This window comes from Etheostoma cragini, chromosome 21 (genome assembly GCF_013103735.1).
Source record: "Etheostoma cragini isolate CJK2018 chromosome 21, CSU_Ecrag_1.0, whole genome shotgun sequence".
In the NCBI taxonomy this organism is placed as follows: domain Eukaryota; kingdom Metazoa; phylum Chordata; class Actinopteri; order Perciformes; family Percidae; genus Etheostoma; species Etheostoma cragini.
Genome location: NC_048427.1, coordinates 8,981,404 through 9,005,663, shown reverse-complemented (window position 1 = coordinate 9,005,663; position 24,260 = coordinate 8,981,404). Strand labels below are relative to the sequence as shown.

At 41.4% G+C, this 24,260-nt stretch overlaps 2 protein-coding genes across 3 annotated transcripts in view; one reads left to right on the top strand and one right to left on the bottom strand.

Annotated features, from left to right (window-relative positions):
* The window catches only part of afap1l2 (actin filament associated protein 1-like 2), a 34,618-nt gene extending 24,974 nt beyond the window's left edge, over positions 1 to 9,644 (top strand). The window contains 16 exon segments of the mRNA XM_034860348.1: positions 1,711 to 1,822; positions 3,230 to 3,450; positions 3,942 to 4,121; positions 4,211 to 4,297; positions 4,461 to 4,545; positions 4,661 to 4,765; positions 5,259 to 5,470; positions 6,674 to 6,819; positions 6,919 to 7,030; positions 7,170 to 7,677; positions 8,253 to 8,426; positions 8,511 to 8,698; positions 8,815 to 8,976; positions 9,115 to 9,127; positions 9,130 to 9,203; positions 9,236 to 9,644. Of these exon segments, the coding sequence (XP_034716239.1) occupies positions 1,711 to 1,822; positions 3,230 to 3,450; positions 3,942 to 4,121; positions 4,211 to 4,297; positions 4,461 to 4,545; positions 4,661 to 4,765; positions 5,259 to 5,470; positions 6,674 to 6,819; positions 6,919 to 7,030; positions 7,170 to 7,677; positions 8,253 to 8,426; positions 8,511 to 8,698; positions 8,815 to 8,976; positions 9,115 to 9,127; positions 9,130 to 9,203; positions 9,236 to 9,403 (2,547 nt within the window). The 3' untranslated portion in view covers positions 9,404 to 9,644.
* A 699-nt stretch (positions 9,645 to 10,343) lies between these two features.
* vwa2 (von Willebrand factor A domain containing 2) lies at positions 10,344 to 23,922 on the bottom strand. 2 transcript variants are annotated; one of them, XM_034860349.1, is made up of 14 exons: positions 23,767 to 23,922; positions 20,454 to 20,515; positions 16,950 to 17,024; positions 16,203 to 16,336; positions 16,008 to 16,117; positions 14,498 to 14,695; positions 14,287 to 14,420; positions 13,989 to 14,118; positions 13,122 to 13,177; positions 12,920 to 13,027; positions 12,251 to 12,829; positions 11,350 to 11,901; positions 11,064 to 11,186; positions 10,344 to 10,770 (listed from the first exon to the last, which is right to left on the bottom strand). In XM_034860349.1, the coding sequence occupies exons 1-14, from the start codon at positions 23,838 to 23,840 to the stop codon at positions 10,640 to 10,642; spliced, it is 2,466 nt and encodes an 821-aa protein (XP_034716240.1). In that variant the 5' UTR covers positions 23,841 to 23,922; the 3' UTR covers positions 10,344 to 10,639. The 2 variants fall into 2 exon arrangements, with proteins under 2 accessions (XP_034716240.1, XP_034716241.1); XM_034860350.1 differs by having other exon boundaries at positions 23,702 to 23,891.
* Positions 23,923 to 24,260: the final 338 nt, after the last annotated feature.

Here is a 24,260-nt window from a genome sequence, read left to right as displayed (position 1 = left end):
CTACCGAACTACACCCGTCAACCGCATCACCATGCAGGAGGTAAACATTAATGGCATCTTCCTTGGCTGAGCTGTAGCGGTAGCAAGCTCAGGTGAGCTAGCAGCACTGAACTACTATTGCACAGCAAGTCATCTAGTTCCATTATATTCTAAACAAGGCAGGGTCGATATCTCCAACACTCACATTGAATATCTCCAAAACTCACACCAAAACAATCTAGATTGATAAATAGCACTACAGATAACAGGAAAAACATGTATTTTTGATTTTGGGGCAAACCATCCCTTTAAATATAAGCACCTAATGATGTTATTCCAGTGTGACCTTTAAATTTAAAGACAGAAAACCAGGAAAACAAGTAAGCCCCAAAGTGGGGGGTTTAAAGACTGGCTGCAGAATAGCCATTGTGCACAATTTCACAATTCCACGGAATAAATCTGTGTTTATTTAACAAATAACTGACTGTATCCCTGAAACTCCATTTATATTGAATGTGACAAAGTTTTCTCCAAAATTTCTCCAGAATTGGCAGCGATTACCAGATGTGTAGATGGATGACACCCTTAAAGATGAAGTTGAGCAAAACTATTGCCAAGTGATAGATGATGATACATAGCTCATGGCATGTCATCCTACATGCTTAGAAATGCCAACAAGTCTTTTGCATTTTGACATTTTTTACAGCCACACGTATTTGATAAATTGAATCTAAACATACAGTTTAACGGTTTAAAGTTTGTATTCAAAGAAATACTTCAAGTTTCCCAACTTAAGGAAAGCTACATAAGAAAAGTGATGACAGATGTCTCCCAAAATGTATTTTGGATCATTCAGCTGTTCATAAAAGGAATTCTTAATGAATTGAGTCTCCTTTAAGCAGCCAAACAGCAGAGAGCCGGGTGGTTTCCAGCAGAATGAGAAAGGGCAGACAGACTGTCTTTACCACACAGGAGATATGAAGATAGACAGAATTGAAGCCAGACTGCACACACACACACACACACACGCTCGCACTCACGGACACACACTAATAAAATACATACTCTCCCTCTCTTTTCCATGCTCATAGACATACACTCCTCCCTAAAGACAAACATGTAACTCTCTATTGCACAGGGTTAGCCAAGGATTGGTTACATGAGGGATTCCCTACTTAGTCCTGAAGTGACAGCTGAATTAGCCACATGTTCAGCCGGGGCAAAGAACACATGTTGATAATGTGTGTGAATGTTTTATGTGTTTGCCAGGACCTGGCTCAAAGGTATGACAAAATGGAGAACACACATTTGCTCATTTAAATTAAATCAAAGTTAAACATGCTATCAGTTTATCAGATAATGTGTAGTGTATAGATGTGTGACGGTGTAGTGATGCAAGAAAGAAAAAGTTAGTCAATCAAAGTCCACACAAACTAAGCAACCTTGGTGAGGGAGAGAGAGTGAGTGACTGCCCAAGCACTCCTATTTATGGACATGTGACCAATCAACTCTTCTAGGTGTCAATCATCTGTCCTTTTTAGCCAATCCCCAGATCCCAGCAGGTCTTGAGGCCTATGACCTGTCACATTGTTAACCTGGACATTTTCCTATTCAGGGCATTCATTAAACATACTTATATGGAAGCTGTCATGTCACGAAATTAAGTTGATAGATAAAAACGCTACATCTTACATTCCCTCACCCCTCTCTCATCCTCCTTTTATCTGTCAGGGAATGGTGGGTCGGGAGCCGTTCCCCTTACCTCCAGTCCCTGCTCCAGCCTGTATAGACACTTCAGAGAGTTACTACGAGGAGGCTCAGCCCTATGAGGAAGCTTTCAATGGTAAGAACTCTTTCTTGTCACCCATACCAGTTTCACAGGAACACATCTTGCTATACTCTCAGTGAGGCCAAGCTGAATGATTAATGAATTAATGAAGATTATCTTCGATTGCTACACTACTCCTGCAACGGATACTGTATCTAAAAGCTCACCATCATGAGGCCATTGCCAGAGTCCATTCGGAAAAAAGAAAATGGTTTTCAAGTATATTGTAGCTGTATTTTCCAATCCAAACCAATGACTTCTGTGTCAGGTGTTCTTGTTCTTCAGAAGACCAGAGCATCTGAGCTGTTAACCATAAGAGAAAAAGCCAGACACAACAGTGACACTTGCTTATGTACATATTATCATCAGAACAGTGTCTGGTATTGAGAAAGCGGTTTCACGCGCTGCAAGACATACGCCACGATAAAAACACAAGCTGTTACCATCCACTGAGACACCACATTCTATAAGAAGCTTTGTTCTGCTGTAAAAGTGCAGTAGTATGTAAGGCTGTGGTAAATAGGTTACCTTCATTTCTCATACATAGCACAATAAGACACGTGGCACATTTTTTGCAGTACTAAAAGCTAAAACACCTTCTCTGGTTCTTCATAATTGCTGCATTAGTTATTGAGTTATAGTTATGATTACACAATAGCCGTAGATTTGTGGATTGGCCAGATAATGCACGGTATTGTTCACACAACCTCATCTTGAGCAATAAACAATATTTGTTATTATAAGCAAGTTTTGACATTTTATGATACACCCAAACTGTTAATTAGGCCTACACAGTTTAAGTCTCCTTTTTTTAATATTTATCTTTTTTTATAAATATTTTTTAAAGAATTGTTCCTTTGGATTTTTCCCTATCTTGCCTATCTTCTTCTTCTGTCTTTCTTTCTTTCGATTTCCTTCGGTGTTGTGTAGATCTGGACTGTTTCGGCCTCCACTCAGGGCCCTGGATGCGAGGGCAAGGCTCTGACAGTGTGGTCTATGCTGTTATCAACAGGGGTAGCTACCCTTCTGTCACTGGAAGTGTGTATTTATGTATGGCAGGCATTTGCATGGGCCAGTCAGCATGCCCTCAGCCCTCATTGTCCAGCCTGACCAAGCGTCTTGCATGTAGAGAAACAACTTAATGACTTGTGTCAATAGTCATCAATCAGTCCCATCTTATCATTTTCCTCCATTTTTTTGTTTTCCGTTTCATCATATATTTTTTTCTGTTACCATCTTTTATACTTTAACAGCTCAATTGCAGCCCGGCTGTTGCAAACAAATCCTCTTCCATTGAAGAAGGTCATTGTGATCAAGAAGTCAGCCTCAAGCTCATTTAACTTCATATTGTGTGTTGCTGCGACTCATGTCCTACCCACCTCTGTTTTAGTTTCTCATCAGTCTCTGATTTTTGTTTCCTAGATGATGGGGATGCAGTTAGTAGTTCATACGAGTCCTACGATGAAGAGGAAGTGATCACCAGAGAAAAGTCATCGTCCCCGTCAGCACAGCACCAGTGGCCGTCAGCAGAGGCGTCCATTGAGCTCATGAAGGACGCTCAGATCTGTGCCTTCCTGTGGAGGAAGAAGTGGCTGAGCCAGTGGGCCAAACAGCTGTGTGTCATCAAAGACCAGCGCCTGCTGGTAGATAAAAGATTACATGAAAATTACGGATGGGGAAAAAAAGAGATATCGCATAGTATCGTGATATTTTTTGTGGCATTACTGGATCAATACACAAGCGCCAAGTATCTATCTTTTATGACATATGACATATTATCTGCTTGAAAATCCCATTTTGCAGCAATAAAATTACAGTGAGATGAAAGCTAGAGCTTTGATGTGATTAGCCTAGCTTAGCATAAAGACTAGAGGCAGGGTAAAACAGTCAAAAATATGCCTTTAAAATAATAAAATACCTCTAAAGCTCACTTATTAACAAATTGTATCCTATTTGTATGTATTGCTGTAACTATTTCTTGATAAACGTTAGTTGGGCTTAGTTACTTCCCTTTTCTTTTTAAAAACAACACAGATAGCATCTGCCCGTACACGGTAAACTGTTCAGCTGGTGCCTGCAGTCAGAACTTGTACAATCATAAAGTTAAGTCCAGTGTTACCTCTGCTTCTCTCAGTGCTATAAGAGCTCCAAGGACCAGACACCTCTGCTGGATGTGAGTCTACTGGGATGCAGCGTGGTCTACAAGGAGAAGCAGCTGAAGAGGAAAGAGCACAGACTTAAGATTGTTCCAGTGGCGGGTGAGGCCATCGTGCTGGGCCTACAGAGCAAGGAGCAGACTGAGCAGTGGCTGAAGGTAAGACTCAGAAACCATGTAACAAATTGTGTTAAACATTTTTAATCTAAAAAAAATCTGTCGACACTAATCAGCGTCTTTTACATCAGGTGATTGAAGAGATCAGTCCCAAGCCGACCGAAAACTGTGACTCCCAGCAATCTGTGTCTGACTCCCCAAGGCTAATTTGTTCAAGGGTATACTTAATTCAAACTGTTGTGCTTTAGAGTACTTGTCATGCTATAACTGGACAATCTCAGTGTTGTCCAGGTACAGGGCTCAGTAACATTTTTTGTCATAATTTGTATCTCTGATGAACATGCCTCCTAAATAACATGAAATGTTAATCTGAACTTTAAGGGAGAACTGAGTGAGAGATACTCAGTGGCTTCAGAGAGCGGCAGCAGCACCGACAGCCATGCTGAGACTCCCGAAAACAAAGATGGTGAGTCACACCTTAGTGTCATGTGAATTAGTCAAAAATATGGGTTTAGACACACGGTCCAACTGCAAGTATTTTATGATGAAAATGTCAAGAATTCTTCTCTTCACCTCAACAGTGAAAAAAAAATATGGTGCAGGTTTGAAGTTTAGCAACCTCATGAACATTGGCAAGAAGAAACCTTCCTCTTTGGAAAGCCAAGAGAAATGTGTGGACACCTCAGGTGAGAAGAGACCTACTGTACATGTTGTGCCGGATTATAAAATCCCAAAGCATCTACTGATCGTCCCTCAGGTGCAGTTCCGGTCCTTTCTTACTTTCTTGGTATTCGTACCAGCGGGGACCGTCTGGCAAAGGTCTCTTTGTGTAGTTATTTTATGCCAGACTAAACATGTCAATATTTTCCCATATGTAGCCTTCTGATTGCAACAATTAACAGACACTCTTATGAAAAAATCTGGGGTCCTCAGCACTTTACATTTAAACAAAAAGCTACACACTTTGACACACAAAACATGTGATAATTTGTGTTGAAAGGAATCCCTTATGATAAGCAACCTTTACATTTAATGGCTGCAATTCACTATCTGGTTTGAATTTGGTGGTGTTGAGATACTTCAACCATCTTTAAGGTCTAATGACCATGGAACTAGTTTTAATTAACATAAACATCACAGGTAGCTCATGATTAAGTTACCTCCTCTTTTCCCCATCAGGCTGCCTCAACGTGTTGGTGAACAGCCAATGGCGGACCTGCTGGTGTCTTATAAAGAACGGGCAGCTATGGTTTTACCAGGACAAGGGCAAGAACAAAGTGAGCCAGCCAGCTGTGACCCTGTGGGGCTGCAGTGTTTTGCCCGACCCCAGCCCCGAGCACCTGTATTCCTTTAGGATCGACATGGACGGCACGCAGGTGGCAACCCTAGAGGTAGACACCAACTGTCTTTTCTGCTGCTTTGCAACATCGCTGGATCTGAATAAACGAGTTGACACTTTAACACACAGTGGTTTGATACCCTGATGTCTGTCACCAGTGACGGGTGTCAGTTGCTTGTGGGTTAGTACTGTGTGTTTCCTGTCTTCAGCCTTATTCTATGGGAGAGGACGGGCTGCTGGTAATCTGAGATTAACCAGAAATCTATCATCTTTGAAAAAAATGTCAGCATGGCGTACAGCTTCTTATAGGAAACTCTAGCATGTCCTCATTTGAAAATCACTTTCTGCTGACAGCTAACTTAGCCTGTGTAATACACACAAGGGTGGTCTGCGTGTTTGTGTGAATATGTGTGTGTGAAGGGTGTGGCTGTACTGGGATTTTGGGGACTAATGCTACGCCCTTTTCCATTAGGTTTCCAGTACCACCCTGCTACAGTGCATGCATATTTGGTCATGGAATTCAATGTTTAGTTTTGAGGCCTGTGATACATTTATAGGTGTTTTTTGGTTGTTGTGTTTTTTTAAATTTATATTTGACAAATTAAAACTTCCCCAGTCAAGTATTTACCAAAACAAACAAAACAAATTCAACAAGGTTATCACTTACAAAGTATGTGCCAAAGCATCCTCTGTTGCTTGCCTGAATCTCCCCAGATAACAATAGGCTGTGAACATGTGTCTCTTTAGGAAATAGTCTTATTATGGGTGTAATTTATCCATCCATTGTCATCCGCTTATCCGGTATTGGGTCGCGGGGGCAGCGGCTCCAGCAGGGGACCCCAAACTTTCCTTTCACAGGCCCCATCAACCAGCTCTGACTGGGGGATCTCGAGGCGTTCCCAGGCCAGGTTGGAGATATAGTTTCTCCACCTAGTCCTGGGTCTTCCCCGGGGCCTCCTCCCAGCTAGACGTGCCTGAACACCGTCCAGGAGGCATCCTTACCAGATCAATCTGCAAATTGATATTGCTTTTTAGATGAGTAGAATTGGTCAGTTGAGAATATTTGACATTTCACATCTTCAAAAGGTTTTGCATATTGAAATACTGCCGGGAACAAATACATTGGAAATCATTTTTATTAATACAAAGTGACAGAAGGCATGCAACATAAACCCTGAGCTGGTTTTAAACCCCTTGATGTTGCAAGTGCATGGTATGTACTGAATTAACTACGATCCACTCTCTTTTCTTTAAGGCTAAGACATCTGCAGACATGGGCCACTGGCTGGGTCTCTTGCTTTCACAGACGGGGAGCAAGACAGACCCCGAGGAGCTGACATACGACTATGTCAACAGTGAAAAGATCTCCAGCATTGTCAATGCTGCCAAAACGTCCTTATAGTAAGATCCTCACGTCTGTCCACTTGGTCCCACTGCTGTATGCATGCTTTGGCACGTTATTCAAGTGGCCTCTCTCTGTGTATTTGTGCGTCTCTCTAGCTTGATGCAGAGGAGGTATTCAGAGCCAAACACCTACATAGACACCCTACCGGCCATCGCTCACAACTCTGATGAACTGTATGATGATGTGGCGTCTCTAGCTGATCCAGAGGTATGTTATCTACAGCCAAAAAACACAGCAGCCTCTCTGCCTGGTTTTGTTTTCAAATTAATTTCAGTTTCATTTTTACATGGACTCACTCAATCTGGTCACTTTCCATCTCATAACTTCCTCCTCCTGTGTAATGCAGGATGCAGAAGAGAGCAACCTGCCAAACAGTGAGGACAACAATGCTCAGGAGCATAATGAAGCATGCACACAGGACATTAAGGAGTCAGTGGGAGCAGAACAGGACATGGAAAACAGAATTTACCTGGACCTAGTCCCTCTGCGCTCCTTCCTCCATACATCCGGTGGGGGTAAAGCCCCGCCTGCCAAAGAAGCTTCTAGACATTCCCCAGTCCCAGTAGAAGACCAGAAGGATCCCTCACCTCAAATGAAAGAGCCAACACCTGTGTTTCATGAAACAAGTTCCACCTCTGTTAACAAACCAGAACAAGAGCAACCCCCAACTTCCACTCCACCGCAGCCACAACCAGTCAAGACATCATCCCAAAGCCAGGATACCCTCAAGAGGACCAGTCTGGGAATCCCACAGGTCTTCAGCTCCTCCGGGGTACAAATCCATAAAGGCCCAACAATTTCTGCCGAGCTTCCTCACAGTCCTCAGCCCTTGCGGCCCAAGGCACATACCATAGGTGAGGACCAAAAAAAACAACTTGGGATTGTTGGATCATGTGTTAAAAGACCCATCAGTATCAGATAGATTAGATAATACTTTATTCATCCCAGAGTGGGGAAATTCCCTTATTACAGCAGCAGCAGTTTCTTACAGTAAAAAAGCAAAAAATAAAAAAAGTAAACAGACAATGAGCAAAAAGTATTGAATGAATGTAATGTAAAGTGGCATTACCATAACCACTTCCACACATACACTTTTAAGATATTTTTAAGGAACATTTTTAACATTAAGTGAAAAATGGTCCAACTTAAGGTACAACTACTTACGTTTTAGTGAGTAAATGTAGCTATTTGTTTGCTGCTTCCCTTTCTCTGTAATCTTGCATAACGATAGCTCCCTCTAGTGAAAAGCTGAATCCTTTACAGTCAAAGTCACAGCTTCACAGTGGAATCCAGATTCATAGTGCAGAAATTTACTTTTAAATAATGAATGCATCTTTTTTGTTTCTAGTTTTGGGCAAATGTAATGATAAACACTGTGTGTTGTTTAAATTGGGTACGAGTTCAAATTTACCTAACTATTAATTCCCAGGGTGTCCCGGTGCAGTCGAAGGGAAACTGGGCAAGAAACGCACAGAGGCAGACATGCGGCGTTACATCGATGAGCGTGACCGACTGGAGAGAGAGAGGGAGGAGATGAGGAGCATTCTGGCAAACCTGAAGAAGGAGAGGAGGGAGACCAAAGAGGAGCTTAGTGCCTGCCAAGGTAGCTCTACACTTCCTGTGACACGTTCCTAGTACTGAAGGTTTACAGTGATCTGTGTGACTGACGTCTGTCTGTTACCCTCAGATCCCAAGCAGCAGGCCTCATTAGAAGGCCGTTTGAAACAGAACGAGGAGGCTTGTCGGGAGGCAGAGCAACGCAGGGTAGAGGTGGAGCTTCAACTGATGGAAGTGAAGGAAAGTCTGAAGAAGGTGGAGTCAGGATCTTTCACACTGGGGACCACACTGGACAGCAGCCTCCAGGACACATCAATGGTTAGTGTACAGGTCATCCAAGTGAACACAAGAAACTGATTACAAGCCTTCCAATCTCTATCACAGCTGCTGATTTCTTCACTCTCTAACTCCCCCCTCTACCATTTTACCCCCAGCTTAAAGCAGTAACCTTGCCTGCTCCCCAGACATCATCATCCCAACCCTACAACAGTAACGCCAATGCAGACCCAGCCTCCCCAGTCAACTCTGCCTCTGTGCTGAAGAACAGACCCGCTTCCATCATGGCCACCAAAGGAAAAGTCTTGCAGAAAGCTAAGGTGAGACGGTGGATTTCTATGTACTGAAAGCATGATGCTTCAGTGAAACAAGATAAAAAGTCTGCACAGCACAATGTTTAATTTATATTTCTGTATACTGTAAAAATACTTAACTGTCATATTTTTTTGTGTTAACAGGAGTGGGAGAAAAAAAACACCACCTAAAGGGGAACCTCAATGCCCTTTCACTTCTCAAATGCACAAGTTTCTCTTTGTCTGGGCTGCTGCCCACAACAGGAAGTGCAGTGATACCAGACCAGATATTCACATCAACACCCTTCATCCTCCTCACTTTCCTTGCACAGACTATAAAGAGCCAATCAGAGCGATGCACACGCTGTCTTCTCAGACACCACTGGATCAGCTTAATTATGACTTTTCAAACAGTTTTTCTTCATTTGCGAAAGGAAAGACGTTGATGTCGTAGCATTTTGGCCAGTCTGACACTTGTTCTTGATGATGGAACACAGCCAAACATTTAAAACCACTGAGACACAAAAAGACACCCCCTGTACTAAATTGGTCATTTTGTACACTATATGTAGCTTGGTTAATATATGCTGGTAGCCAAGATGTAAATATATTTACGCCTTTATTCAGCCTCATTTGGCTTGTATTGCTAGCTAAAAATGCACTTTTATTCAAATAAAAATGTACTGACAATAATATTGGCATGAAATGTGTTTATAAAAATGTCTTCTTTTGGCTTTAACGTTACATCTATCAGTCCAGCTCATCTTATGAAACTTGACCAAAGGTTCACTTTAATAACAATACTCTTAAATTTGCAATGGACACTGGAAGCGTGATGCATTACAAATTGAACACAATAATTAGATTCAACTCAGTCACTTCTCACAGATGAAATAATAAAGCATGCTTGATGGGGAGTCATTTGATAACAGGATGTTCACCTGGAAAATATTAAAATTGTACTTTATGTTAATAATGAAAATGATCTGCCACTTCAAAATTATAATTTTAGGGCTTGATGGGGGTTGAACAAGTGGAAAAATTCTACTATTTAAAAAACTGGATTGCAATTCATGCATTATGAAATTTTGATTCTATTTTTGCAAAAGAGACGTGAGTACAGGGTAAGTTAAAGAACAAAACCTGCCTTATTTTCTAAATGTTATATAGCACTAATATAACTGATAATGAAATACATAATACAGTACATATATTTATACATTAATATTGTGAGAGCAAACAATCTTTTTACCTTTTAAAAAACTGACCTGGGAGAGTTCAGGAGGGGCCTTTTGTAAACTATGTTGAAACGTAAAAAGGAGAACTTGGTATAAAGCTTTTTTGGCACAAAATTGATTTTTTTTTGTCTTGTTAGGAGAAGAAAAAGGCAGTTGTGGTGATTATATAACAAAAATAAAAAAATCATGACACAGATATACACTCTAATATGATATAAAAGTTTACATCTTTGAATAGACGAGGGAACCATGTTGAACAGTGAGCACAGTGACAAACTAGGACACAGACAGACACTGCAGTAGAAGTACACGCAGTTTGAAGGGACTTGTTGAAGTCTGTGTAAAAGTTTAAATATTGAAACAGTAACATTAGTTTTCCCTTTACTCCATTGCGTACCCGCAAACATCCTTGGTTCTTAGGTGTCCATAGGTGATTCATTGCTGTGTGTGTATCAGGCCGCCTGTGTCCTACGGTGCAGTTTGTAGTGATGCAGGAGCTCCTGGTGACTCTTCTTCCGTCTGCTCTTCTTCCTGAGACCAGCAGGCCGCGGGAGATCTCCTCTGGATGGATCCTTGCTGCTTCCTACCGACAAACCATGGAAAAAAGTCACGCAAATTCAAATGTCGCTGTAAGAACTTTTTTGTAGCTGTGAACATGGCAATCACAACATTAAAACAGAGTCAAGTTGTGCAAGCAACAAGAGTGGAAAACCAGACCAAATGAATTAAAATCTTTGGTTAGATAGACGGATAAGAGGAATGGTTTCTTTAGGAAAGAGTAAGGTCTGTGATATTATCATAATATGGTGGCAGGAAGGTGGAAGCAAAGGAATGTAGTACGAAAATAAGGAAAGAAGACTCCTTAATGTCACTGACTTGTTTCACAGTGTGGTCCTTCATAGCCTTGGCACTGACAGCGGAAGCTCCCTCCGGACAGGATGCAGGTCCCATCATTCATACATGGGTTGGGCTTGCACAGGTTAACTGGCTTTTTAACCTCTAATAAAAAAGAAATGTACCATACATGAGCTGGCTACCACAACAATAAGTTCATTTTTTTGTATAGGTCCCTGAGCTATACAGGTATCTAATTCCTCCTATCCATAGAAAAGGAGAGGACAAGCTGTCTTGCTTTGTACCAGATCATGTCCTGCATTCTCACCTGAACACAGCATCTGCACCAGCACATCCTCAAAGTACTTGAGATCTTCATAAGACGACACGGTGATCACGTGCTCCTCTGAACCAGCAATCTGCAGCAGCCTCTCTCTCTGTATGTCTCCGATACCGATCACAAACACTGTCACTCCATTATCTCGGATCTTTTGAGCTGGGACAACAGCGTCATCCCCACCTGAACCGTCTGTCACCATCACCACAGCCTTGTTGACTCCGGGCCGTGCACCTTTGGCCACCGTCAGGACGTTGGAGTGGATGTGAAGTAAAGCCGCGCCCGCCGACGCCACTCCACCCAAGTAGTTGGCGTCATCAACAGCCTTGAGAATGGCAGAACCGCTCTCATGGGTGTCCAGGTTAAAGACGGTGGTGGCCCTCCGACTGTAGGCCACAAGTGCCACTTGAGCTACGTCACGGTTGATGTCAAACTGGACGGTGAGACCACGCACAAAGTTGCGCATGGTGGCAAAGTTACTAGGGCTGACAGCACCTGAGGCATCCAGGGCAAACACCAGGTCTACTGCTTGGCCAAGACAACCTAAAAAATAAAAAGACAAAGAAATATGTTGTTTAAATATACAGACAATTAGAACTAGTTGAAACTGGCAAAACTTAGAATTTAGAAGTGGCATTTCTTGATCTACATGTCAGCCAGAAAAGGGTGATATTAAAAGTTAATTTTCCGTTAAATCTTTTTTTTTTTTTTAGGTAAGTGCTGATCAAATGATTTTTTTTTTAATGACATATCATTCATTTCATGGATGAAAATGCATCTCAAAAGGAATTACCATAAAATAACATTGTTATTCACATTCGGAACAGTTGGATCCTAATGGCAATTTGGATATTTTATAAAATGTTAAAGTAGTCTGTCAATCAGTCAGTACCTTGTGTATCCACACTGCAGACCTTAGCCCTGAGCTCAGGAATCTTGCCACTGAACTCAGGTGGTGTGTAGGTGATAGTCCTCTGGGGATTTCCTGTGATATTATTCAGTTGTCCCCTTAAGAAGTCTGGTCCCACCCCTATCAGGAAGATCTCTCTGTCTCGTGCATATTTAGAGGGCTCTACCACATCGTCCACAGAAGGAGTGGCAGTGAGGAGCACCACCACGCGGGGCAGGTCGTCCGTAACGTCCGCAAAGACTGGCGCGCTCACGAAGCCGTGACGTGTGACGTAGCGAAGTGCCTGGCCTGTCCTGGTCTCTCCGCCGATTGGTTGGAGTGCCTCCACAGTCTTGACCAGACCACTCAGGTTGCCTTTGAACTTATCCACCGAGGCCTCGACTCTGGTCTCTCCACCAAACACTGCCAGGCCGACTTTACTGGGGCTGTCAGACCCGATCACAGTGTGTAGGAAACGCTTTAAGAAGGACTTAAGGCGGAGGAAGCCTTCCAAGGAGAGTGTGGCCGAGCCCTCCACCAGGAACAGCAGGTCTACGGCGCAGTCCAGTGATAATGCAGGAGCTGAGGAGGGATGGAGGGTCAAGTTAGTCAATTTGAATTAGTATGCAGCCGGTAAATATATCTCAGTAAGTCTGAAGACAGTGGTCGGACCACAGTGTGGGTCTCCTCCATAGCCAGGTGGGCATCCGCAGTGGTAACCCTCTGGACCTTCTGATACACATGTGCCACCATTCAGACAGGGCTGAGAGTCGCAGGGATCTACAGCATAGTGGAGAGAGAGAGAATAGCAGAGTGTCACACAAATACACATCATCTCAAAAAGAGAAAGAAAGAAGAAGAGCAGTGTTCTTACCTGGACAAATAGTCCGATGGCAGACTGTCTGGTATCTCGTGTACACCTTGTTGTACCTGCAACACACATATGGGTTAACACAAAATTCACTTCTTTTGTCAGGTTAAAAATGAATCAAAAATGTACAGCATATTTTTCTTCTCCAAAGTAAATTAAGTTTTACTTTTCTAATTGGCAAACATTGAGCCTTGACTATCAGTTAATACACTATCAAATGGGGTAGGCATACACATATATTTACATTTATTTATGTCAAAAGTGATGTACAAACTTGGTATCTCACTTGGATTGCACTTTTAAGTGCTTAAATTTAGCTTCTTAAAAAAAGATTGTGGTAAAGTTGCAATGTGCTGGGAAATTAATATAGTCAAAAGGCATTTTAATTTCCCCTGGGAGGGTCTGACAGAAGTTCCCTTGTTTTTATTAACACCCTCAAGCAAATTATCAGATGGGAGTTGCCCTGTTGAAACACTACAGTCTAGAAGTTCAATGAGCAATGAAAAACAAGTATTACATATTTGATTTCACTGCACAGATTGCTCTCCCCAGTCTGACCCAGAATGACATCATCAATCCACTTCTGTGGCCTCTTCAATACCTGCCAGACATTGCTGTGGGTCCATCATTCCCATCAAACATCGGCTGGCGATTAACAAGAAGTTTGTATTGTACAATTGTAAAGAGATTTTTAAGATTTTTTTATTTGAGGTGACGTTGTAGCTATTAAAATTATGTCTCCAGTTTTAGTGAATAGGGGTTTTCTGTTGCAAAAGCGCAAAAGTTCATCTTGTTTTTGACTTGCTTTGCAAATCTTGCAAAAAGTTGTTTCGCAAGATTTGCATTATTTATGCAATCATGTAAACTTGCCTGTAGTAAGGACAGAGAGACGTGTATGGGGAATACCCCTTGGAGCCTTTCCAGCACATGTAATTCCCCTGCAGCTCTTTCACTGTCTCCAGCGTTTTCCTCTCACAGGGAAACAACTCCACCTGACAGCCTGGGGAACGGGGATGAGAGGATTGGGGAAAGACAGGTGTGGATACGAGGGAAGTTACATAGGGACAAGAGTTGGAAGGCATTGTGGAGAAAAACACAAAACAAGGAATTTAGCAACGGACAGGGAATTTATAATTGCCTCCAATGAAAAAGTGTTAAAGAATCCCACCTGCAGGTGTGGCATTGCAAACAGAGAAGGTGCTCAGTGTGGTGTACAGGCCGTTGACGGCATCGTCGAAATGCTCGGCAAAGAAAACGTGGCTCTCCATCGGCTCACTGGCCAGAGCATGTAGCTCTTCCCACCTACGAACAAAAGCATTTTTAGAGACTGCACTGCAAACAAAAAGTAATAGTATTATTGGCAATGATCATTAACAAACCTGGGGTAGCGAATGCCCACGGCAAACAAGACCACACCCATCTCTTTGAGCTGCGCAGCTGCCTGAACTGCGTTGCCCTGAGACTTCCCATCTGTTAAGAGGATGGCGATCTGGGCCGCAGTGGAGGAGTTACGGCCACCTAGGAAACCTTTCCTCAGCACATACTTTAGAGCCAGGCCTGTCTGGGTGCTGCCTCCCCTGGGAGAGATTGGGAAAGTGCTTTTTTATGTTATTGCCAGAACATTACTGAAACAGAACAATTAAGGAAGGTGTACTGTACTACAGAAGCCTGCAGAGGAGTCTACCACATATCATTGCTAAAATAAACCATAGACAAATTTTGGTTGGATATCTCTTTCACGTCTTAGGACTGAAAATGCGCATGGACTGTCTGAGTGTTGGGTAAAGTTTCATCACCCCATGGCTCAATAAATCTCTCTCTCTCTCTCTCTCTCTCTCCCTCTCTACACAAGTTATATCTTAGATATCCTAAAACCCTGATTTAATTTAAGTTTATCAGGTTATCTTACATAATAATGCTGAATACAAAAGTAGAAGTAATATTGTTTGCTATTTGATTATTAACTTTTGCAGCTGTTGAGACTTGCCGTTATCTTTTTCTCTATCCTTACAAACTAAATCCTTGAAGAAGCAACTTAAACACAGACAACCATTTCCACAGAGTGGATTCAGCCACTGAATTAAAAAGAAAGTGGTTATTTGGTCTCTTGCACAGTTTTATGTTAACTATTTACTGCAGTGCTGCCATATGTAACCATGCACGCTATTATCACACACACACACACACACACACACACACACTTTTTCATTCTAGGCCCTAATCCAATATCCAGTGACCAACTGTGGTGCACCCCTCTAATCTGAAATTAATTTGTTTTCCTTTTCCAGCGAGCATCAGCAAAGAACTACAACTAGACAGAGAATTGTGACAAGTTATAGCATGCCAAAAAAGTTGAGAGCATGAAAGGTTCTCATCACAACAAATAACTTGTTTGTATTTACAGAAAATACATACTCAACATTATTAGGGCAATAATTGTGACTTTTGTCCACGTAAAACCCAATTCCCTCTCATCTCTGACAGAGGCTCATAAAACTTAACACAACTTTGTCCCTCTTTCTAATGTTTATCTTTTTTTAAAGTTAGTTTTTTAGTTTTCATTGCCTATTTCTAAAAGACAGATTAAGTCAGGAAAGTGGGAGAGAGAGCAGAAAAGGGCCGCAGGTCGGAACAGAACCCACGGCCGCTGCGACAAGGACTGAGCATCCGTACATGAGGCGCACGCTCAACCAGGCAACCCTAGAACATCGTTTTTTTAAACATGTATACACTGATCTTTTAATTAGTGTAATATACTGTCAAGGTTCTCTTACTAGCTTTTTCTTTTAATAGGCTTCCAACCATATCTCACGGCTTTCTTGAGTGAATGTAACTCGCTCAAGTGTCATCAACATAAAACAAGTGGGTGAGATGAGAGGAGAAACACACCTGTGAGAAATCTTCTTCATGTGCTTCTTGAGCTCTTGTTTGGTGCTGTATGTGTCCAGGGCGAACTCCAGCCGAGGAGTGGAACCGAACTGAATCAAGCCGACTCGCACCTGGACAAGGTTGGGATCAAGTGACTATCGATTGTCATGTGAGAAAGAGAAGTGGGAAGACACAAAAGAACAGAAAGACGCAAACCTTGTCTGGTCCGATGTCAAGTGCTTGACAGAGCTTGATTGCGTAGTGTTTGCCCCTCTCAAAGCTGCCCTTCCCCACGCTGTAGGAGCCATCCATGAGGAAGAGGATATCCATGGCTGCTGAGCACTGCATCACTTCCCATGAAAACAGGGGCGCACGCACACACACACACACACACACACACACACACACACACACACACACACACACACACACACACACACACACACACACACACGCACACGCACACGCACACGCACGCACGCACGCGCACACAAACGCAGTTAAACACCCTGGATATCTAGGTCAAATCTCATCTCATTCTATATGGGCATTGTGGGGTTATCCTGGTTAGTGATTGAAAGGGCTGGAGCAGATGAAAATAATACCTTGACAGATTAAGTGAAAAACAGCTTAGCATGCCAGAGCTCATTTATTTTCCAAGGAGCACAGTCACAGAGCAAAAAGAATGTGTGTGCCCGCTGGAGTTATTAATAAACAGCCGTGCTGCTGTCATTTTTGAAATGTGTAGCTGATCATGAGGAGGGCCATTAGAGACGGCGAGAGTGGCGTCTGTCTGCGTATTCACCTCCGAAAGCTTTCCAACGTGACACAGACACTGGGCTAATAAGACCACCCACTACCTCAAAGGATTCTTCCAAAGTCTTGCCACTCTGCTTCACAATGTATTAGCTAATTATTATACTACTTAACAGCATTATACTTTAACATGTTTGTGTAACTCACTTTCTCCTGCTGAGTTGATCTTTACAATATTTTCATGGCTGGTTTGGATCTCCTGCACTGAGGTGCCCTGCTGGACTAGGAGGGACAAACAACACAGAGGTCACTCAAACGTCTAATAAATCTAACTTCACAGTATTATACACTGAATACTGATACTGAAGTTGGGTCAACCATAAAAATCAATGTGCAACCCAAAAACAACATACATACATTTTCCAAGAATAACTTTAAAGAAACATACTTCATTACCAGTGGAAGATGTAACCAAGTACATTTACATTTACTGTACTTGTACAAATTAGGTACTTGTACTTTATTTAGGTCTTTTCTTTTCAAGCCACTTTCTACTTCTACTGCACATTTCAGAAAGAAATATTGTACTTTTTACTCCACCACATTCATCTGGCAGCTTTAATTACTAGATACTTTACGAATTAAGGTTTTTGTACACAAAGGAAATGTAGTTCATAAAACAAGGTTTTATCATAAATCAAACTACTCAACAGCACAGCTGAAATGATTAGCACTTATTTTATTAACAGAACTGTTTTACACATTTTCAGTTGCTAAAATGCAAGGACTTTTCTAAATTAAGTACTTTTACTTTTAAAACTAAGTAGATTTTCTATATTTACATATTTTTACTTGACCTTTTCAATGAGGGAATTTGAGTATTTTTACAGTGTGGTATTAGTACTTTAACTTAAGGATCTGAATACTTCTTCCACCAAACAACAATAGTTTGTAAATGTGCCGAGGCAATCTGTACTCCAGTATGATGAGTTAAAGCAGTGCCTCCCATGCGGAGGTACGGGACCCCCACAAGGTAATTCTAAGGGGTTGAAAGATAATCAGGAGAAAAGAAAGTTTGACCAAAAAAAAAAAAACTTTTTTACAACACAAATTTATACTTAATTTAACTTTTTGTTGTTTTAACATTTTAAGAGCAAGAATTAAGGAAAAACATAATCACACTGATCTGTAAATCTCAACTCTTTTCCACAGCTGTGTCTATTTAATGCCTTTAAAAAGCAATCATTAGAGCCTTCAGAAGTACAAGAAAATAACATGGTGTCCCTGAAGCCAATACAGTCCGTTGTATCCAACTTGACCCCTTCTGAAATGGATAATTAAGTAGTCAAAGCTAATATGAGTGGACAAGTAAATAAAAACATTCTTTGGCTCCATTCAACGAAAGGACGTAGCTCTATTCTAGGCACACATCCAGCCCTGAAAAGAGCATGTGATGCCCTGCTCAGAACCCCAATTTGAACACGCAGCCTTGTTGTCCCTGGTAACCCCAACAGGTCACAGAGACATTTGTTCAGCGCAGAGATGGAGCGCTTGAGTGGTTTTACATGCATCTCTCCATTAAAAACCTTCCACTCTTTACATAGCAAAACGTAAAGAAAATGTGAGTTTCTTTGCGTCAACTTTGCTCTAATGCCTCCGGCTGTCCGCCTCATGTTGATTTAGTGCTTGCTAATCAGGTGAAATAGGTGAAGAGAGACAGAAACATCAAAGAAAGGTTCCATGTGCTACATGAGAGGATTCAGTTTTTAACATTGACTTTGTTCTCCCGCTCTGCTCATTTTTCTGTCACTGAAGTTGCGCAGTGATGATTTGGAAGAAGAAGATATGACGATGTTTTTGGGGGAAAAAATGCAATTCATTTTATCAGTATCAAAAGTAAAGTAAAACATTTATTTGGAAACACATCAGCTGCAATTTAACAAAGACTACGTTTTATAATGAACTTTAGGAGAATAGTGGTTCATAGTATTTTGAAGGATAGGGCTTTTTCATGGTACAAAGACCAACAAAAAGATTATTTCACTACAATTGCAATCACCTAGAATGCAATATTTGATAACAAAACAAAACCTGAAAGAGGTATTACAAGTTTCATTGTTACTAAAATATGTTGAGATCTGTGCCAAAAGACTTGTGTCGGAGAGAAAATAGCCACTGACTTCCCACCCCTGTCTGTACACAAAGTCTTCAATCATTAATTCTTTAAAGAAAGAACAAACTCCATCAGGTCAGAGAACAGTTAAGTGTGATGCCCACCAATCATTTTTAAAAAGAAGTACCACCTGCAACTCAGAGGCCCTAGCTCTTTTATTTATCTTTTCTCAATCTTGACTATTTCATCTGCCCCTAATTCCAATGTCAGTCCAGCCCCAAGGTCCTCCTGACAGCGAAAGTTTTAGGTCTTGGCAAGCTGTATTCTCATGGTCAGCGGGGCCCCACTGCTCTGAACAAAAAGTCTATCTGTTCTGCCAAATGCCTCTAGCAAAGTAACAGTATCTTTAATGTCTGTGTATGAAAATACAAAAAATTAAAAATTGAAACATGTTATCTGTGATTCCGGCACAGGAGGAAAACGGGGCGTCTTGACAAGATGAAACCGTCTGGTTTGCTCAAGTTCAAAAAGTCTTAAAATGGCCAGTAATAAAAACCTCAGATGGTGCTAAAGCTATCATTTTTGAAAACAACTCAAAGATTATATAGCCCCACAACTCTTGCCTCTCCCCTCAGGCAAATACTGACACTCCCAGGTCCGAGAGAACAACTTACGATACGCCATAAAAACATTGCAAAATTTGACATGCCTGAAAATAGGCAGCATTTTAAGCACAGGAGGAAATCCCTGAGAAGAGAATATAATGGGAATTATTCAGCACTGACAGGGTTAAGCAATGAAACTTCTTGTAAAGAATCTCAGGTTGACCAGAAGAGCATCAGCAAAGCATCATTCATTTTCCACCATACAGTCAACATAGGCCTCAGATATTCAGTGAACATTTAAATCCCTGTATTTGTTATATATATATATATATATTTTATACTGACTTCAAACTTTCATTTTGTAAACACTTATACCCATTAAAATATGCCTAATATTAACATGAATTAATCCAGAAACGGCCCATTTTAAAATCCAGGGGTTCATAAACACAAACTAGCGCCTTTGGACAGAGCCAGGCTGTTTCCAACTTTGAGCTAGGCTAAGCTAACTGCTTACTGACTTCTAGCTGTAGAAGCATATTTACAGAGTGGTATGAGTCTTCTCATCTAACTGGACAAAAAAAGAAAGACAAGCTTAATACCCAATTTCTTTAAATAGCTTAGGAACATTTTAATTAGTGAGTTTAAGAGGTGTCGGTAAGCAGACTTTGTTACCTTTGGACAAAGCCAGGCTAGCCGTTTCCACCTGTTCCCACTATTTATGCTATTTACTTATGTGTAAATGTTGATGTAACACATGTAACCAGGTCTCAGCCAACATCATAGCTTGTTAAGATAACTAGGTTGTTTACCGTCAAATTTAGTATATTGGCTGTATGCACCAAATCCAAACATTGGCAATGATATGGCACATTAAAACCTTCCAAAAGTGTGCTAAGGACAGAATTTGATCAAAATTAATGAATACCAGACAAGTACAGAAGGCACTCAAGTAAAACTGAACGCAAACAGTTATAAAACCAGTCAACCAACCTTGAAGAAGCAGCAGCGTTAAGAGGAGGGAGAGATGGATCTCAGGGTGCATGTCGAGAGATCTGGAATGATAAACAAGGGCACACACTTAGAAAAATAAAGAAGCAACATGATACACCAAAGAGCAGAGGAGAGATTGGGTGAGTTAAAAAGAAATGTGTGCAGAGGTTATGTCCTTTAGTGTGGAAATAAGTTTGTATTTTATTTCAATTTCAAGGTTTTTTTTTTAATCTTGAAGGGGTGACATTTTCCAAAACTTCAATAAAAAAGGCTTAAAATATAGAAAATATGTTTCTTTACCCCCTGTAATTAACTGTGACCCTAAAATAACAGGGGAGAAGTGAAGCGAGGTCAGTGTAGTAGTAAGCTGCCTCATGGACCCTGAGTACACTCTGTTTTCAGAGCTAAGTGTGGGTCGAACCCTGACCTTCCAAAGTGAACTGTGTGAAGAGATACTTTAGACTGACAGCTACCATAGATATGTTAAAACTGCGTCCACATGATTTGGTTATTATTCCCCATGGACCAATCAAATTGAGGGGAGAAAATAAACTTAACCCACTGGTGGGTACCAAAACACACTAAACTGTACAAAGGTGTCCACGACACCCAACATGTGGACCATTCTGTATTGTGTCTAGGTCAGAAAGATAAGCAATATCAAAACATCTTCCTTTGATGTGTGTGTGTGTGTGTGTGTGCGCGCGCTAAAGGAAGCTTATAAGAAAGCATGTTTTAACAAGAATCTGTCAGACCTTGTGAATGCAATGAGGGCTGTACAGCTGTGCAAGGACTGTATGTCCTCTATGTTGACAGTGTCATCATCAGTGTGTTCACCTGGGAAGTGGGTTGTCAGAAGTGTGTAGGTTTATCATACCAGGTGTGCAGATAAACGCTAAAAGGTGCCAACATGTGGACAAAAATCTGTCGGGATTTATTCTGAATCACTATCACAAAAAGTGTAGAGTCAACTTTATGGTCACTTTTAAAGGTTCACACTTAGTGAGTGTATGCTTTAAATACTCTGTTCCCCTTCTGTATGAGTGGACAGAAAATATACAAAACAGCAGTCCAATACATACATAAGTTTAAAAGATTCTGGCAGTGGCAACAAACTATTAAAACTAAACCAACTATTATAAATGTCCCAAAGATACAACTTAATGCTAGGTTCAATTCATTCAATCACACAGGTGTACCTGATTAACAGTTAACTGAGTGAACAAACCCCACCTGCCTTATTCTGTATGTTCATTTCTGGGTACACATAAGAAGCTGAGGGGCTGCAGATAAGGTTTGATTAACTCTGGCTGCCGATAAGCTTAGCCATATTATGTGTGTGTGTGTATGTCTGTGTTGGGGTGAGCTAAAGAGGACGGACGTGCCAGAGAAACCCTCCAGCTGTGTGTATTTCTGAGACAGAGATAGAATTGTGTGCAGGATGGAGTCTCTCTTTAAGAGGAGTCTGTGTGTCTGCGATACAGATCTGCAGAGCTGACATGCAGTGGCTGTGTGAGCAGCCGCAGGTTGATAAACATCACCAGGCGCTATTGATGCTCTATTAGTGCACTCACTGGTACGTCGCGAGAACAAGAGATTTCATTACTGCCACGACACACACACACACACACACACACACACACACACACACACACACACACACACACACACACACACACACACACACACACACACACACACACACACACACACACACACACACACACACACACACACACACACACACACACACACACACACACACACACGGAAGCAGTCATGCATGCACATTACACACACACCTGTCTCAAAATTGGCTCCATCTTCACAAGCATTCTTCTGGAACCCTCCACCCCTCATCTTTCTGTCTTCCTCACTTTTTGCCTGTCTGTCTGTGAACTTCTATGTCTGGCCGAAAAGTTAAGTCCTAACTAAACATAAAGTCCCCTCTTGCTTTTGTGACTCAAACTGTGTCACTGAAAGTCTAAATCAGCAGACAATAAATGCTAAAGCAGGGTCATTTTATTTAGGTATTATTGTTAATGATTTCGGCCTTGAAATGGTTAAACTAATGGGCTATCAGTCCTTATCTAATAGAAACATTAAGATTCCAAACTGGGATATACCTAAAAAAAAAACTGTTTTAAAAAACAGGAATGCCTAAGCCATGGATGTGTTATCTGCTTTGAATTGGTTGGCAGGTAGGAAAGTGCTGGCTCTGTAGGCTATAATTAGAAAGGAGTGCTAGTTTTTGGACCAACTTCAGACAAAAATCCCAAGATCTGATAACCTTGGAAAAAAGGTTAGAAACATCCTAACAGTTCAAATTATTTCAGGGTGAGTCACCTGAAATTGCCACTTTTAAAACAACTGAAGAATAAATGTGGAAACTTTTTTAAAATGTGACACAACCAACTATAATTCGAAATGTTCTGGCATGCATTTAAGTGTAGGAATGGGTTGCAAGAGCAAGCTGGCACCCCAAAGAGGATGTAAAGCTCCAGTCTTCCGTGGCTAATTACATTTCTCAAACTACAAAGAAACTGAAATAAAAACCCAATGTAGTAGAATAAAACTCAACTTTGTGTGATGGCTCATTCCCACTTGTCAATAATCTGCCTGCAATGTAGATTTTACCTCATATTAAAAGACCCATGGGCAGATATAAAAGACAAAGTCCTGTACTTTAACACACAGCTATGCTCTTAAACCTGAGCTACAATTTTAAGATGAAATATCTTAAAAATACACCAACATCTGGCGACTCTTACATGTCTCAAGGGCCAAGGCAGGTCTAAGATAGGGCCAGATGTCATGACCCTCACATGCAACAAAACAGAAGGTTAACTGGAGAAGCCAAAGTGATGCTTGTCAGTCTACTGAAGTAGTAAGTAGGTCGACTGAGTTGTCGTTGGTCTAGTTAGCTTCAGCATTCCTTTAGACTTGTCTTTTAGACTAGCCTGATGTAACAACTTCACTCTTACAGCCTGCTGCTAATCTTACACCACTAAGAGCATAGTCATAGTGTGACGTTTTTGTGCAATGCACCACACCGACGGACTTAATCACATTCCTTTCAATTTAGAAATTGTACGATTATCTGTCGATGCACGGGTACTTAACGTTACAAATGTAAAAGCCAAGTCCATCCAAAGCTGAAATGTTGCGCTACACAGTAGAGGTCCCGCACTGTATTAAAACATACGCTCTCCAGCTTTCCTCTATGAGAGAAACATTTGTTCACTTACCATGCGCTGTTCAGGGTTCACAATCCTTAGTTCCAGGCTACAGTCCTATAACCGGCTCTCCTCACCTCTTCGTTTCCGCACTGGTCTGGAGCCTTCTGGTCCCGACAGGAGAAGAGCAGCGACCCCACCTACTCGCCATGCCCACCTCTGATGAACCTGCACCAGTACGGTCTAACGTCCTCCTCTCATCCTGCACACGATATGCAGACAGCAAGTGACCAAGCCACGTTGTAAACGGTACCCATATGTATCAGTTAGAATTTTTTTAAATCTACAATAATTGACAATTTTATTTTACTATAGAAGCCGAATTATTGGCTATTTATATACTACATATTATATATTTGTAGTGCATATTTGTCAGTCACAGGTTTCCTTTTGTAGGTCTAACTGGTCTAAAATTGAGGAATGTATAAAAAAAAAAAAAAAAAATATGGCCCTAATCGGCCAGATGTTGGCGCTGTAATTAACGCCAAAAAAGTAGCATTTTGGAAAGGCCACGCCCTTACACCGTGAGTGGTAATGATGGATTGTTATGCTAATTTAATGTGAAAACAGT